At 48.1% G+C, this 16,521-nt stretch overlaps 1 protein-coding gene across 6 annotated transcripts in view; it reads right to left on the reverse strand.

Annotated features, from left to right (window-relative positions):
- Positions 1-225: 225 nt before the first annotated feature.
- The window catches only part of THEGL (theg spermatid protein like), a 67,017-nt gene continuing 50,721 nt past the window's right edge, over positions 226-16,521 (reverse strand). For 3 of the 6 annotated variants that reach the window (XM_045018119.1, XM_045018117.1, XM_045018116.1), the window contains exons 7-9: positions 10,843-10,974; positions 8,348-8,523; positions 228-539 (exon numbers count right to left, since the gene is read on the reverse strand). In XM_045018119.1, coding sequence (XP_044874054.1) covers positions 425-539; positions 8,348-8,523; positions 10,843-10,974 — 423 coding nt within the window. In that variant the 3' untranslated portion in view covers positions 228-424. Of the gene's footprint in view, positions 540-8,347; positions 8,524-10,842; positions 10,975-16,521 lie in introns of those variants that run through there. The other 3 variants (XM_045018114.1, XM_045018118.1, XM_045018120.1) reach the window with 3 other exon arrangements.

The following is a 16,521-nucleotide window of genomic DNA, read 5'->3' on the forward strand; positions in this document are numbered from 1 at the left end:
TCCCAAACTCCCTCCCAGAGCCTTCACCCCTTTCCCACACACTCCCTGCCCCCAAACTCCATCCCAGAGCCTCCTCCTCCACCCAAACTCCCTCTCAGAGCCCAACCTCTCACCCCTTCTGCACTCAAACTCCCTCCCACAGCCTGTACCCCAATCCCCTACCCCAGACCTCCTCCCCCACCCAAACTCCGTCCCAGAGCCTTAGGCAGGTGGGAGGTGGAGTTTTGGGGGGGCGGGTTCTGGGTGGCATGGGTGACATTGGGCCATTGGGAGGATTTGAGGACGGGCACTGGACCTAATGTAAATTGAGTTTGAGACCCCGCTCTACAACATGTACCGGTAATCAAACACACTGGGGAGGGGGACAGCTGACAAGACAGCCATGAATTTTCTAAGGATTTAATGAACTTAAGAGCCAACAGGTTCAGCGCTCAATAGGGCATGCTAGTTTTTTAAGCCTGCTGGAGCAAACTGCCTTCTTAGCAGACTCCTTTACTAAAAAGGCATCTGGATCAAACTGAGCAAGGTTTGCAGTGAGCCTGAAACAGTGAAAACACAGAAGAAGAATGGGTTAGGAGTATGAATTGTGGCACAGTGATTTCTGAAGACTCCCTCAGTTTTAACAACTGGAGCCTAAGTTCTGAATCTACAGCTACTAACAATAAGAGCTTATGTTCTCAGGAGACCTTCAAACTGCACCCCTTACACTCTGCACAAATCACTGGTGACCTCTCCACCTCTCTCAGCCAAGATTTAATAGCAGGTGTCATTGAAAAGTCCCATAGTACTAAAATTTCATTATTTTTGCAAAATATATCACAGAACATTTTGTAATACGTGGTGATATATTGTCACAGATAATTAAGGTTGACACGCTGACAGGCCAGGTGCCAGCGCATGCCAGATTCTCAAGGCACCTTCCCTTGATTGTGAATATCAAAGATGTTGATTATATTGTTTTCATCTGTCTAAATCCCATATTTTGCTATTATGTTACTTCTACATTATGTATACCCTGTAATCAAAGGTGTGTTCATGTAAGATTGTAATCAGGTGTTAAAACTTCATAAAAACTAAATGTAGGATTTGTGATACAGCATGGCCAGAGGGCAGCAGGAGAGTGTTAGCAGGGAGCCTTATTCCCTGCAAGGGGAGGAAGGTTTGCTATAGGTTAACTAGAGCACCTGAAGCCAGTCACATGATATAAACCCCTGCTTCAGTCAGACAGTGTGGGTGTTGGAGCAAGAAGGTTTGGTTGGAACAGAGAGCGGTTTGAAGGAGTTGAAGCAGAGAACAGTTTTGAAGAGAGACAAAAGGAAAGTTTGGAGAAGTGCTGCGGTGGGCTGAGAAGTCCAAAAACCCTAGGTAAGGGGCACCTGGCTTGTGTAGAAGGAAGGCAAGAAGCCCCTCCACAAGCTGAAGGGCAGGAGAGGGAAGTAGCCCAGGGGAAGGAACCGCCAGTACAAGTGGTTCACCACTAACCTCAGGGCCCCTGGGTTGGGACCTGGAGAAGAGGGTGGGCCCAGGTCCCTCCCTCTCCACTCCTCATGGACACTAGTGGGGTGATTAAAATACCGGTTCAGAGGCAAGCAATGGCGCCCTGAACCTTCCCCAAAGAAGAGAAAGTGCAAGACCCAGCATAACAGTACTGGCAATTTGGCACAGATTGTTGTTTGCTATTATATTATCTTTTACATCGTGTATATCTCTGTGACTAAACTCATCAGACATAAATAGAACCTTGGAAATGCTGATGAAAGACTTAATGGCTATAACAGGAAATGCTCATTTCAAAGCCAGGGATCATGGAGGAATAAAGACAGATTACCTTTTGTGGGGGAAAGCTATAAATATGGGTTCATGGAATGATCCTGCATCTCTGGACTATCTGGATTCCAACAGGGTGGAAAAACTGAGCAAGTGGACAGAAAACCCCAGACTTCTCCTGTGTAACTAATTAATGATCTGGAGGATGGTGTGGACTGCACCCTAAGCAAGTTTGCAGATGACACTAAACTGGGAGGAGTGGTAGATACGCTGGAGGGTAGGGATAGGATACAGAGGGACCTAGACAAATTAGAGGATTGGGCCAAAAGAAATCTGATGAGGTTCAAAAAGGACAAATGCAGAGTCCTGCACTTAGGATGGAAGAATCCCATGCACTGCTAGAGACTAGGGACCAAATGGCTAGGAAGCAGTTCTGCAGAAAAGGACCTAGGGGTTACAATGGACAAGAAGCTGGATATGAGTCAACAGTGTGCCCTTGTTGCCAAGAAGGCTAACGGCATTTTGGGCTGTATAAGTAGGGGCATTGCCAGCAGATCGAGGGACATGATCATTCCCCTCTATTCGACATTGGTGAGGCCTCATCTGGAGTACTGTGTCCAGTTTTGGGCCCCACACTACAAGAAGGATGTGGAAAAATTGGAAAGAGTCCAGCGGAGGGCAACAAAAATGATTAGGGGGCTGGAGCACATGATTTATGAGGAGAGGCTGCAGGAACTGGGATTGTCTAATCTGTAGAAGAGAAGAATGAGGGATAGCTCAGTGGTTTGAGCATTGGCCTGCTAAACCCAGGGTTGGGAGTTCAATCCTTGAGGGGGCCACTTAGGGATCTGGGGCAAAAATTGGTCCTGCTAGTGAAGGCAGGGGGCTGGACTCGATGACCTTTCAAGGTCCCTTCCAGTTCTAGGAGATTGGTATATCTCCAATTATTACCTTACCTTTAATGAGGGAGGATTTGATAGCTGCTTTCAACTACCTGAAAGGGGGTTCCAAAGAGGATGGATCTAGACTGTTCTCAGTGGTACCAGATGACAGAACAAGGAGTGGGGGAGGTTTAGGTTGGATATTAGGAAAAACTTTTTCACTAGGAGGGTGGTGAAGCACTGGAATGGGTTACCTAGGGAGGTGGTGGAATCTCCTTCCTTAAAGTATGAAATTAATTCGAACTTATTCTATTCGAATTTTCAGAAGCTATTTGATACATTCGGTGTTGCGTGTCCCCAATAAAATGCATGAATTCGGCGGAATGCATCCACAGTACCGAGGGTAACATCGAATGTCAGAGCAGTGCACTGTGGGAAACTATCCCAGAATTCCCACTGTCTCCGCCACCCATTGGAATTGTGGGTTAAGCTCCCAGTGCATGATGGGGCAAAAACATTCTCACGGGTGTTTCTGGGTGTGTGCCGTCACTTCCTCCTCCCTCCGTGAAAGCTACGGTAGATGCTGTACTGCCAGCAGACGGTGCAGTATGGTGCACCACCACCGCCTGTCTCCTGGTACTATGAATCCACCTCGCATGTCCTCTCGTCTTTCTCCCACTCTTTTGTCTAACCATTTCCTGCCTTTTTTCGGCTACCGTGAACCGAGCAGCACAGCTTCCGCCGCAAACGCTGCTCACGCTTCCGCCGCAAACTCTGCTCTCCCGCTCTTGCAGCTCTAGCGAGCTTCCTGACTCCGTGAAAGCTACAGAAGACAACCATTTACCGCCTTTTATCGGCCATCTTGAACTGAACAGCTCTCCTACGTTTCGCACCCTTTTTCCAGGATTACCTGTGCAGGCGCCATAGCATGGAGCCCGCTCAGATCTTCACTGCAATTTTGACCATTGTAAATACCTCGCGTATTATCCAGACGTATGTGCAGTACCTGCAAAACCAGGTGAGGAAGCAACGACAGTGCGATTACTATACTGATGAGGACATGTACACAGACATTCCTGGAAGCACGGCATATGGCGATTGGGAGATCATGGTGGCATTGGGCCAGGTTCATGCTGTGGAACGCCGATTCTGGGCCCGGGAAACAAGCACAGACTGGTGGGACCACATAGTGTTGCACGTCTGGGATGATTCCCAGTGGCTGCAAAACTTTCGTATATGTATGGCCACTTTCATGGAACTTTGTGACTTGCTGTCCCCTGCCCTGATGCACAAAGACACCAAAATGAGAGCAGCCCTCACAGTAGAGAAGCGAGTGGCGATAGCCCTGTGGAAGCTTGCAACGCCAGACAGCTACCGGTCAGTCGGGAATCAGTTTGGAGTGGGAAAATCTACTGTGGGGGCTGCTGTGCTGCAAGAAGCCAGTGCAATCATTGACCAGCTGCTATCAAGGGTAGTGACTCTGGGAAATGTGCAGGCCATTGTGGTTGGCTGTAATGCGCTGGGGTTCCCTCACTGCGGTGGGGCGATAGACGGAACGCATGTCCCCATCTAGACCCCGGCACATCGTTGTGGCCACTACATAAACCCCAAGGGGTAATTTTCCATGGTGCTGCAAGCACGGGTAGATCACAAGGGAAGTTTCACCGACATCAACGTGGAATGGCCAGGAAAGGTGTATGACACTCGAATCTTCAGGACAAGCTGCAGGAAGGGACTTACTTCCCTGACCAGAAAATAACCATTGAGGATGTTGAAATGCCTATAGCTATCCTCGGGGATCCAGCCTACCCCTTAATGCCATGGCTCGTGAAGCTGTACACAGGCACCCTGGACAGTAGTAAAGAGCAGTTCAACTATAGGCTGAGCAAGTGAAGAATGGTGGTAGAATGTGCATTTGGACATTTGAAAGGGCGCTGGCGCAGTTTACTGACTCGGTTAGATCTCAGCACAACCAATATTCCAACTGTCATTGCTGCTTGCAGTGTGATCCACAATCTCTGTGAGAGTAAGGGAAAATGGATTCCCCACTTGCCGCCTGTGCCCTGTCCTCCTCCTCTTCATCCTCCAATGACTCTTCCTCCTCGCTCCGTGGCACTCCCCCCTTGCAGGTGTCCACGGACAGTGGTGGGGTAGTGGTGACGTCACCCCCCATAATTGCATGGAGCTCACGGTAGAAGGGGAATGTATGGGGCTGTGACCCACAGCGCCCGTTCACCTCCCTGGCTTTTTGGTACGCTAGCCTGAGCTCCTGGATTTTTGTACGACACTGCTCTGTGTCCCTGGAGTAGCCTCTTTCTGTCATGGCCCTGGAGACTTTTTAGCGTAGGTATTTCCGTTCCTTTTTTTGGAAAGTAGTTCTGCCATAACAGACTCATCTCCCCAGCATGCGATGAGATCCAGTACCTCCCGTTCGGACCATGCTGGGGCTCATCTGCGAATCCGGGACTACGTGATCTCCTGTGATGGTGGACTCTGCATGGTCACCTGTGATGGTGGACTGTGCTGATGGTCACCTGTGCTGATGGTGACCAAACAGGAAATGAAATTCAAAAGTTCCCGGGGCTTTTCCTGCCCACCTGGCTAGTGCATTGGAGTTGAGAGTGTTGTCCAGAGCGGTCACACGGGAGCATTCTGGGATAGCTCCTGGAGGCCAATAATGTTGTATTGCGTCCACAATACCTTTAACCCAGGATTGCGATCTCGATTTAAGCGCTCCTCCACTTGCCGAGGTGGAGTACAGAAATCAGATTAAAGAGCCCTTTAAATCAAAAAACCAGTTTGATCATGTGGACAGAATCATTTTTTTTTTCGAATTGGGGGTTGATCCTGCTTTGAGCAGGGGATTGGATTAGATACCTCCTGAGGTCCCTTTCAACCCTGATATTCTATGATGATTCTATGAACCCTGAAAGACTTTTGGAGATTGGCAGATTACTACATCTCTGCTAACATTTGGATTTACAAACTTTGACTCACCTGTTAATATGTTTTACCTACTTTAACCTCTCAATAACTCATTTATTTTTCTTAGCTAATAAACTTTTAGTTAATTTACTGGAGAACTGGCTACCAGGATTGTTTTTGGCATAAGATCCAGAGTACCACTTGGTTTGGGGTAAGTGACTTTGGGACAGGGGCGGCTCTAGACATTTGGCGTGCTGGGGTCTGGAGCCGCCCCTGCTTTGGGATTGGGAATAACCTAATGTGATGTGATGTTTGGTTTCTATAACTTTTTAATCACAACGTTAAGTTTGTCTGGGTGGCAAGACAGGCTCAAGGGTCTAAAGGGACTCCAGGTATAGTGATCCAGGCATGCAGCTTCTCATCCACTGTAACCCCCAGGTCCTTTTCTGCAGAACTGCTGCTTAGCCAGTCGGTCCCCAGCCTGTAACAGTGAATGGGATTCTTTCATCCTGCACTTGTCCTTCTTGAATCTCATCAGATTCCTTTTGGCCCAATCCTACAATTTGTTTAGGTCACTCTGGACTCTATCCCTACCCTTCAGCATATCTACCTCTCCCCACATCTTAGTGTCATCTGCAAACTTGCTGAGGGTGCAATTCATCCCATCATCCAGATCATTAATGAAGATGTTGAACAAAACCGGCCCCAGGACTGACCTCTGGGGCACTCTGCTTGATACCGGCTGACATTGAGCCGTTGATCATGAGCTGTTGAGCCTGACGATCTAGCCAGCTTTCTACCCACATTATAGTCCATTCATCCAGCCCACACTTCTTTAACTTGCTGGCAAGAATACTGTAGGAGACCGTATCAAAAGCTTTGCTAAAGTCATGACATATCACTGCCACTGCTTTCCCCACATCCACAGAGCCAGTTATCTCATCATAGAAGGCAATCAGATTGGTCAGGTTCTCCCACTGGTGTAGGTAATCCAGTTGCCTGAGAGGTAGTAGCTAGGTTGACAGAAGAAGTCTTTTGTTTACATAGCACGGTCTATGTGCAGACTTAAGTCTGCTGAGCTATGCTGCTCAGGGGTATGGATTGTCACACCCCAGAGGAAGTAGCTAGGTTGATCTCTCTAGAGTGACCAGCCCTTCGAGGGTAAGTTCTTTGAGGCAGGGACTGTCTCTCACTATGTGCTTGGGCAATGTTTAGCACAAGGAATGAACACTGCTCTCAAAGAAAACATACAGCACTGCTGAGAAGCAGAGAAGAATTCAACAGACTGAATCACAGAAGCCAGAGAAATCAAATGATCAGATAGGGAGTAGGGTGAGGGACTCCTATCTCCCTGCCAAACCAGGGAGTATATTTTGTAATGTATTGTCCAGACCAGCTATAAAATTCCCCTTGATGCTACTGACACATCTAATTCATCTCACGGTCATGGCATATCTCCTGATATTCCACCTATGTTTTATTTTCTCAGTTTCTTCCCATTACCCCAGCTATGTCCTGCACAGTCACACGCACAAATTCCTCTCCTTCCTTGGTGGTTACGCCCCTCAAATTTGCAAAGTATCACATCCTCACTTAGTCACTGCTTAGCCAAGTTAAGTATATTTAGCTCTTTTCTCACAAGTCAATCCTCCAGACTTGGATTCTATTTATTGCTGTTCTCTAAGCTCCCTTCAGCTTGCCAATGTCTTTCTGGTAACGCTTGGCCAGAATGGAGCAGGAATTTCCACCTACTGTCGCCTCAAACCCATCCCAGCTCTGTCACGATACTTTTGTCTGAGGCCTGAAATTGGATTGGCCTTTTTTGTACCATGGGCCACTGCCAACTCCTGTGAGGTGACAGACAGCATGTTACAGATCTTTCAGTATTGCTACTTACCAAGTGTCTCCTTCTGATTGAGCTGATGTTTCAGTTCATCTTTCTTAGCTATGTTAGCATGTGTGTGTGTGGGGGGGTGTTTCCAAGCTGAATTACACTTTATTTCTCTGCACATGCCATCTTTTCTCTAGTTTCCTGTCTTATTTCTCTGTCCTGGGTGGTGGTAGCAACTCCTCCTAACTCTTCAGTATCTGTTAATTTCATTAGTGTGTTTATTCCACCATCCAGATGATGATAGATTAGGATGTTAAATAAGATTAACCCTTGCAGATTCCTTCAGTAACCTGCCTTCCGCAACTAGCTACATTGCCCTTTACCATTATTCCTTCACATTTGTTACTGGCTTGGTAAAAATCGAATAATATAACACATCACCAGTTTGTGGTGTCTGCCCTTGTTTTCTGACTGTCTGCCCTGAGATAGGCACTCACAGTTGTGAGCCACTCCAGACAGCGTGACAAAAGCTACATGAATGAACAAAGACCATTGTATGATACATTAGCCTTATTTTTCTTATTGTATTTACTAACTAATGTGCTAAATTCAGTAATTCAGAGTGGTTTTCCCAGCTCTGGCATCTCAAAAAATTTAAAAGCACTTTTCAACTATATAAACAGTCCAATACACATTCACGAGTTGCTTCTTCCAATACTAACATGCAAACATCTCTGGGGTGGAATGGCAGCTGTTTAACAGCACAACTAGCTTTTGGGTTTCTACAAGAACTAATTATGCTTAATACATTTCCACGTTCTGTACGAAATGGCCATAGACCCAGCTGGTGAGACACAGGAACAATGACAAAGAAAAGTGCTCTCTGCACATCTGAGCAACCTCTCACCTCTCCTTTTAGCAAGCCCCTTTGGTGAGCACATACCTTTTGCATGGCTGGGACAGTTCCTCAATCCTAGGCGTAGTCACTGCATGCTTTGCTGCCTTTGTCACTGGCCGTTCAGTATCACAGGCAGGCAGATACTCAGGTGACACCACTTTTGCTTTAGCCAACTCTAGTGTCCGAACACTTGCTACTGCTTGCTGGGCAGACCTAGATACCTGTGAGAGGAACCACAGGAGGAGCTCCCCTTGAGGTCTGTCCTGAGAGTACAGCTGTTAGATTAAAGCCAAAGGAGCATTCTGCCGTGAAGTGCAGGGCTGAATGTTAGGAAGCCACTGGGCAGCCAGTGCCAATCTGCAGCCCAGTGCCATACTCTCCTGTCAGGAGACACCACTTCCCAAAGGGATTTAAGATGTACCCAGTGCAGCCCAGCATAGCAGCCTGGCATGGATCACAGTAGCAAAGTCCATGGCCAAGAGAAAAGGCTGGAGCCTCCTGCCCAGACACCGCCTGGCCACTGCTGTTATTTGATCCTAGGGAAGCAGCTGGGAGTCTACCAAGCCTACTGAGTTATACACCCAAGTGACAAATGCTACACCCACCCACAGTGTCTTTGCTAAACCCTGCAGCTGCTTCCCCCAGCCTGCCAGCATAGGCTCAGTCTCAGCAAGAATGCACCTCATGTCCAGCCCTGCCCAGACCTGGAGAGAAACACACCACCGGACTCTCTGGCCTGGGCTACGTGGCCCCGTTATCACGCTGGATGCATCAAGGCGACTCGTGGCAGGGACACAAAAGGGGGCACCAGCTAAAGGGAGGGCAGGTGAACTCCCCACGTGGCTCCTCCCCAGCCTAGGGCCCCTGCACACTCCCCATCCACCATTACCTGGGGCTCTATCCTCCCACTGTGCCAGCTCCCCCTGGCAGGTTCGACTGTTCTTGGCAGCCAGGATCCGGAGCCACTCCCAGACGCTGCCTGGGAGAGTGCCTGGCTGTGGCAGCAGCAGGCTCCCCCCTGCCCAGGTTCAGCTTCTGGGGACAGTGGCTGAGCGAGCCGGCGCGCCCCCAGGAGCTGAGCCAGGGCAAGGGGCAGCTGCTGCACTGCACGGAGCAGCATCCCAGGAAGGCAGCGTGTCTGGAGACAGTGCCATAGGTGTACATGGTGATGTGAGAAGAGAGGCCCCATTGGTCCAAAGAGCTACGTTAGATACCTCCAACAAGAGGAGCAGAGGGAGGGAAGGAGACAAGAGAAACGGAGGGAGGCAGCATTGTCCAGTGTCTAGGACCCAGGAGACACGGGATCTATTCCTGGAGCTGCTATTGACATGCTATGTGATCTTGGGCAAGTCACCTCCATTCTCTGTGCCTCAGTTTCTCCTCCCTCCCCTGACCACATAGACTAGTCTCATTGGAGAGGGGTCCTGAGTGCAGGATCTCAGCTAGCCAAGGTTTGCTAGAGACTGAAGTCTGAGTCTGTGGAATGGACCAGAACAAAGGGGCAGGGTCTGGAGTTGAGGGAATTCTTCTCCTTCATTTCCCTCTCACAGCTGGTTCTTTCTCATCACTAGCTCTGAAATCCGCCCTTTCCTCTCCATCCCAACCTCTAACACCCTGGCCCTGGACTTGATTCTCTTTTGCCCAAGCTCCTAGCCCCTTTGGTCTTATCTTTGGTATTATAGTGGTGCCCACAGCCATCAGGCCTTGCTGAGCAGGGCAAGGCCCACACACAGTGAGAGAACTTTTACAGTCTACATGGACAGGGGAGGGAGGAGAAACTGAGGCCAGAGAAGGCAGGTGACTTGTCAAAGATCACATATCACCCCGGCTTGTCAGGCTATCCTATGCCAAAGCACTTTCATTCCATGCATCACCTTCGCTGCCCTGCATGGTGCACTCTCCATCTTAACCACTGCATCTCCCTCTTCCCATAAACTGGACAAGCTTCAAATGGAGCTGTACTGCTGCAACATTTGCTCCTTTTTCTACTGGGGTAAGTCCAAAGTGCAGTGCCAGCCTGAGAACCACGTCAGGGGCCAGGCAAATGCATGGGTGGGAAAAAGAATCCTTGTCCCGGGCTACAGACTCGCTGCAGGACTGTTCTGCAGCAGCTACTTCAGCCTAATGGCTAGAGCAGCTTCTCTGGGCCCTTATGCATGGAGGAGAATGAGAGGATCGGTGCAGTGCTGGACCTTCCAGTCCCCGCTCTCCTCCAGCCTGTTCATCTCACCCACCTGCCATCTATCCGTCCGCCTCGTGTTCATGCCTTGCACATCTTCAGGGTGTCTGAGCACCATGTGCCAGGCATCCAGGATCCAGCCTGACCCATGGCACAGCCTGACCCGGGATTGCACCAGAACCATTGCCCAGAGGTTCTCTGCGGGCAGGGAGGAGGGTACTGGCTTGTGAAGCCCTAAGCTGTTTTTGATACACTGAATGCATAAGTATTGTCTGCTTAGTCATCTAAGGGAGACCAATGACAGCCCATCAATAGAGAGGAAGGCCCTCCACACCAAGGAGCTGCAGCCACATTGCCTTACTGGACAGATCATGGACTCGGGACTTCCCCGGTCGTAGCACAAAGTATTCTTCTGAATCTTCGGCTGGGCAAGACGCTGTGTTCTTGGAGGGGTGAGAGTCATCTTCGCAGTGTCTGTAATTTGTGTTTCAACCTACAGAGGGCAAATAAACCAGTACACAGGTCTGTTAGATGTTAGAGGCCAATATTATCACAGGCAGGTTTCTCACCTTAGGCACCTGTATAAGAGTTTGATTTTCAGAGGAGTTGAATATGTCCAGTTCCCACTGACATCAGTGGGAGCTGTCTGAAAATCAGGCCATTTTTAATGTGGGTGCCTAACCTGGGACGTAGGTCCCTAGCTTTAGGTGCCTAAGTTTGAAAAGTTTGATCTGTGACACATACCAGTAACCAAATCAGACTTAGACAGCAAGCCACAAAGCTTCATTGAAACATGGAGAACGAAACTTTTAAAAATCTCCTCTTAGGGTGGGAGTTTCAAAAGTGCCTAAGTGGTTGAGGAGCACCAATCCCATTGAACTCAAGGGGCCCTGGAAATGTCACCCTGGCTCCCCAAACCAACCCCTGCTGAATGTTGTTTGGAAGTTTGGGTGTTGGCCTTCTTTATGGGAGGAAACAACAGGTGTGCCAAGGATGTCATGGAACTGCTGCTACGCATCTGGTGGAGCCGCAGGCAATGGAAAGGAAGGACCTTAGATACTGTTTACAGTGGCGCGTTCACAATACTGTGCTCAAGGGTGGATAAACAGCAGCCATAGGAGGAGAATACAGGGATTATAAGTGAAGAGAGAAAAGAAGATGGCTTTCCAAAGTTTGTGTGTGTGAGTGTACCTGGCAGCCACCCAATGGAAAATCATCAGGGGTGCCCCAGGCACTCAAAGGCTAATCTATCAGAGGGGTAGCTGTGTTAGTCTGTATCCACAAAAACAACAAAGAGTCCGGTGGCACCTTAAAGACTAACAGATTTATTTGGACATAAGCTATTTTGGGCAAAGGCTGATCTGTAAGGCAAGAAAAGCAAGAGGCAGGAATAAAATGCCTCACACATATAGATGGCACAGAACTGCTTAGTCTCCAGGCCTGCAGCCAGGAGTTACTGGGCCTGGGAAAAATGCAGCAGCAGTCCCAATGGGCCCCAGGGGATCTCAGTACAGTAAAGCCATTTCTCACCAGATGTGCAAGGTACTTGTCCTGACATCAGCCCTTCCACTTGCCTCTCCACCACAATGTCAGGCTCTTTATGGTCCACCAACCACTGTACTGTATTACTTTCCCAGACCCTCACAGACTTCGATCGTGCTACTCTTCCCCCGGCTCCTACACTCGTCCTGAACTTCACTCTCAGCACCTAACCTTTCTGGCCATCTCTCCAGGCAGGTGCAGCAGGCTTCCTGCTCCTCTCCAGCTGTGAGCACTGCTCTGACCCCTCTTGCTGTGTGTGCAGCTTGGTCACATCCCTGCCAGCCCTGGGCCCTACAGTAAAGGACCTGGCAGTGTGGTGGAGGAGAGGATAGAAGGTCTGATGTCAGGCACCTACCTCGTACACCTGGTTTGAACCAAGGCCTATTGGACTTGAAGAGAGGGGGCTGACAGGACTCCCGGGAAGGTGAAGCCACCTGGCATTCACTGAGCTGTCACAGGCATACATGTGCTAGTATAACTGTAGACATTGATCCAGGGAGCTAGGACCGTGCTTCATTGACAATAAACCTGACCAAGTGCCTTCGCACCTGGATGGATCTTGTGGTCATTGAGTGGTTCACTCGAGGTCTGCTGTGCCAGCTACCTGCGCAGGGCTGGGATGGCATGTGGAGGAAACACATGCAGCCAAACATCTAACTACACTGGGGACCCCGACCGCTGATCTGTTAGGTAAACGAGCTGCCCTCTGTAGGAATCGCGATCTAACATGGCAGAACAATATGAGTTAGGGAACCCCCAATACCTACCCTGCAAATCCCCACAGAGCTTGATGAAATTTGGACCCGATGAATTGCCAGCAAGGGGGGACCCATATGAATTTTAAAAAAGAAAATGGGGAAATATGACAATAGGTGCTGGTGCACTTTTAACCATTACTGCTTCCAATTTGCCATTGCTTAATAACACTGTTTTCATCTTGATTCATTTTTTGCTGTTCTGCAGCTGGTTTTGCTGCAGCAGACCCTTGGGCAGTACCCAACCAGTGTTTAAGATTGTTTATCTAGATCGTTGTTGCCACTGCTTTTAGTTTCCCAATCTGGGGGGTATAGCAAGTTTTTCCAGACAGGCATGGGTCTTCCAAAGAGCACCTCAGAAAGGCTAAATCCTGTCATGCAATTTGGACGGCTCCAGATTCTCATATGAACCCATGGGAACACCATATCCCAATTTGTTCCCAGTTCATTGCACACTTTGGATAATTCAATTTTAAGAGACTTGTTCATACTTTCCACCTGCCCTCCAGCTTGAGGATGGTAGGGATGTGCAAGGGTAAGGGAATACCAGGCCATGTACCCATGTTCCGGAATACTTTCCCAATGAATGCAGGTCCATTATCAGAATCAGTACTGTGTGGTAGTCCTCATCTGGGGAATACTTCCATCATCAGCATTTTAGCAGCTGCAGGGCTATCTTCCTTCCTGGTGGGAAATGCCTCTACCCATTTACCGAAGGAATCCACCACAACAGATGAGCAATGGCCCCATAAAATCCACCTGCAAGCACAGCAGCCTGCAAGGAACTCTTTAAAGCCTGGTGTATTAGTTCTCCCCACCTTTTCATAGAATCATAGAATAGAATCATAGAATCTCAGGGTTAGAAGGGACCTCAGGAGGTCATCTAGTCCAACCCCCTGCTCAAAGCAGGACCAAACCCAACTAAATCATCCCAGCCAGGGCTTTGTCAAGCCTGACCTTAAAAACCTCAAAAAAAAAGGTTTCCTTCTAGCAGGGCTTATAGGGAATAATCATGTAATCCCTCATATATATCCATCTATACACTGGTACTACTCTATAAAGTATAAGCACAATACACAAATAATAGTGACCAAAGCCCTTCTCATCAATCACCAACTAAGTAGAAAGGCCTCCTCATGTCACCCAAAAGTTATCCCAAAACAACTCTAAACCCCACACATCAGTCATAGTCCCAGGCCTAACATTCCCAGGTCCACCATAAGGAACTAAAAACAATTAAAAAATAAAATCTGTCTATCAGTCGTACGAGGGAATGTGCAGATTACAGGACAGATGAGGCATGAATGTGTAAGGTGACTACGTAACACTTTTTAGTCCAATGGGTCATCTTCAGTTCATGCATTATGCTTTTCCAGGACAATGGGTGAACATCCTCTGCATAAAAAGACAAAAAGTGGAGGAATGTAGTAGAAAGAGAGCCTTGTATCAGAGGCCTGGAATAAGGCCTGAGGCCTGGGCTAAAGTAGTGATCAAAGTCAGGCTGTGAGCTAGGCAGGACCCGTTCACAGAATCTGGCAAGAACAGGGCTGATATTGCAAAAACACACATTCTGAAGAGTTGCTAGGCACAGAGCTCTCATGCAGACACATTCCAGTAGGGTGGTACCAGAATACCTCGATACCAGCGCATTCCCTAAAGAGAACAGAAACATGCTGACCCATACTAAAGATAAAGTCAGGACGACAGCATGATGGATAGAGATGTTTTGATCAAACCAACATGTAAAAGGTGATGGGTGGCACCTAACTACATCAGCGGGGCAATATGTAACTTGTTTGCATTGATATATAATGGAGTCTTGGAGGGAGTGTCTTTGGCCAGCAGAGAGGGGAATGGAAAGTCCCACCATTCACTGAACTGGTCCGTTGCCACAGGCATGCATGTGCTAGTGTATCTATAGACATTGATCTGGGGAGCTAGAACCGTGCTTCGTTGACAATAAACCCGACCAAATGCCTTTGCAGCTTGATAGATCTTGTGGTCATTGGGCAGTTCACTCGAGGTCTGCTGTGCCAGCTACCTGCGCAGAGCTAGGACGGCATACGGAGTAAACACACGCAGCCAAACACCTAACTACATTCATTACTCTACATTGCTGTAGCACCAAGGAGGCCCAGTCATGGACTAGGACCCCATTGTGCTAGGTACTGTACAAACACAGAACAAAAAGACTGAATCTAAGTGTAAGACAAGAGACAACAGATGGACACAGACAGACGGGGGAGTGCAAAGAAACAAAAAGACAATATGGGTCAGCGTGATGGACAGTGGGATAAGCATACCAGCAGCCTGACCGGTGTCAGGGGTTTTTTTGTATGCTTCTTGGAAAAGAAGGGTGGTGCAGGATGCCAGTGAGGTGGCTATTTAGGGAAGCTCCTCCCCAGGGGGAGGCACAAAGAAGCTTGTCTGACAATTTAGCAAGTGGAGTTTTGCAAGATCAGCTAGGGGACTGCAGTGCCTTTTGGGGACATGAGTATTGTACTCATCTTCTTTTGCTGGCCACATTGTATCTGAGATATAGAGAGAATCATAGAATATCAGGGTTGGAAAGGACTTCAGGAGGTCATCTAGTCCAACCCCCTGCTCAATGCAGGACCAATCCCCAATTTTTGCCCCAGATCCCTAAATGACCTCAAGGATTGAGCTCACAACCCTGGGTTTAGCAGGCCAATGCTCAAACCACTGAGCTATCCTCATATCCTGTCAGTTCAACCAAATGTTGTTCTTGGCATTCACAGCTGGCATGAAGTAGGCAAACACCTGCATCCAAAAATATAAACTGGCTATACATCATGTACCCTCCCGTACAGCCCTACTGTTACACAACAGAAGTCATTAAAGAGAGGGAGACGTTGCTTTCCTAGACTACATCTATTTTTCAGCTACACTGACAGGAAATACTGACCATAAACAGTCCAACTATTGCACAAAGCATCCAGAGAACAGTTACACAACGTCATTAGCATTACATATTTTTGTGGCTAATAGGATTCATGGTTATTATTGTTTTTTATTTTAGCCAGCTGATTGAAAGGAAATGAAATTACTGAACTACACCCAAATAGAATTCACAGAACAAGTTATATGAGCAAAATGCAGAAGCAGGTTTCTCCCTGTGTTGTAATAGTGCTGGATGTGGCAATGGCCTGCAATATCTCGGAAGACCTTACTGAATTAAGTTTCTTTGGGGTCCATTATATTAAATGCAAAGTTTAAGTATTATTGTGGGGCAGGATAGTATATAACCTCTCTGGGGGCGGGGCAGCTGTGATGTGAGGCGTGAATGATCAAAGGACTATACTGAACAATGTGCCAGACAAGAATGGACAATTGTGAAGGGGATTTCTGGGGAAATGCCCAGGGGGAGGTGAATATAAATTCCCTATCTCCAGTTATGCAATAACCAAGCTCTTTGAAGCTCCGCGCTGAGGAGTGAGCTTTTGTCTCTCTCATCTGTTACATGACGCCAAGATCAAAGGCCCAAGCTGTATACAGGAAAGACTGAGCTATTCATGATTGCTCTGGTTCTGTATCTGAGATGGTTATAAACTTGTAACCATGGCAATAACCCAGCAGTGGGTTTTAAAGGACTGACACCAACCAGAGCCTGAGGTTGGAGTGGGGGTAGCCTCTGGTAAGCTTTTGAGAAGGCATGTAGGTTCTTGTACTGTCATTAACACCTTTCTCTGTTATGCTTTCATCTTAAGAATAATTGTGCTTGC

Source organism: Mauremys mutica, chromosome 5 (genome assembly GCF_020497125.1).
Source record: "Mauremys mutica isolate MM-2020 ecotype Southern chromosome 5, ASM2049712v1, whole genome shotgun sequence".
Classification (NCBI taxonomy): domain Eukaryota; kingdom Metazoa; phylum Chordata; order Testudines; family Geoemydidae; genus Mauremys; species Mauremys mutica.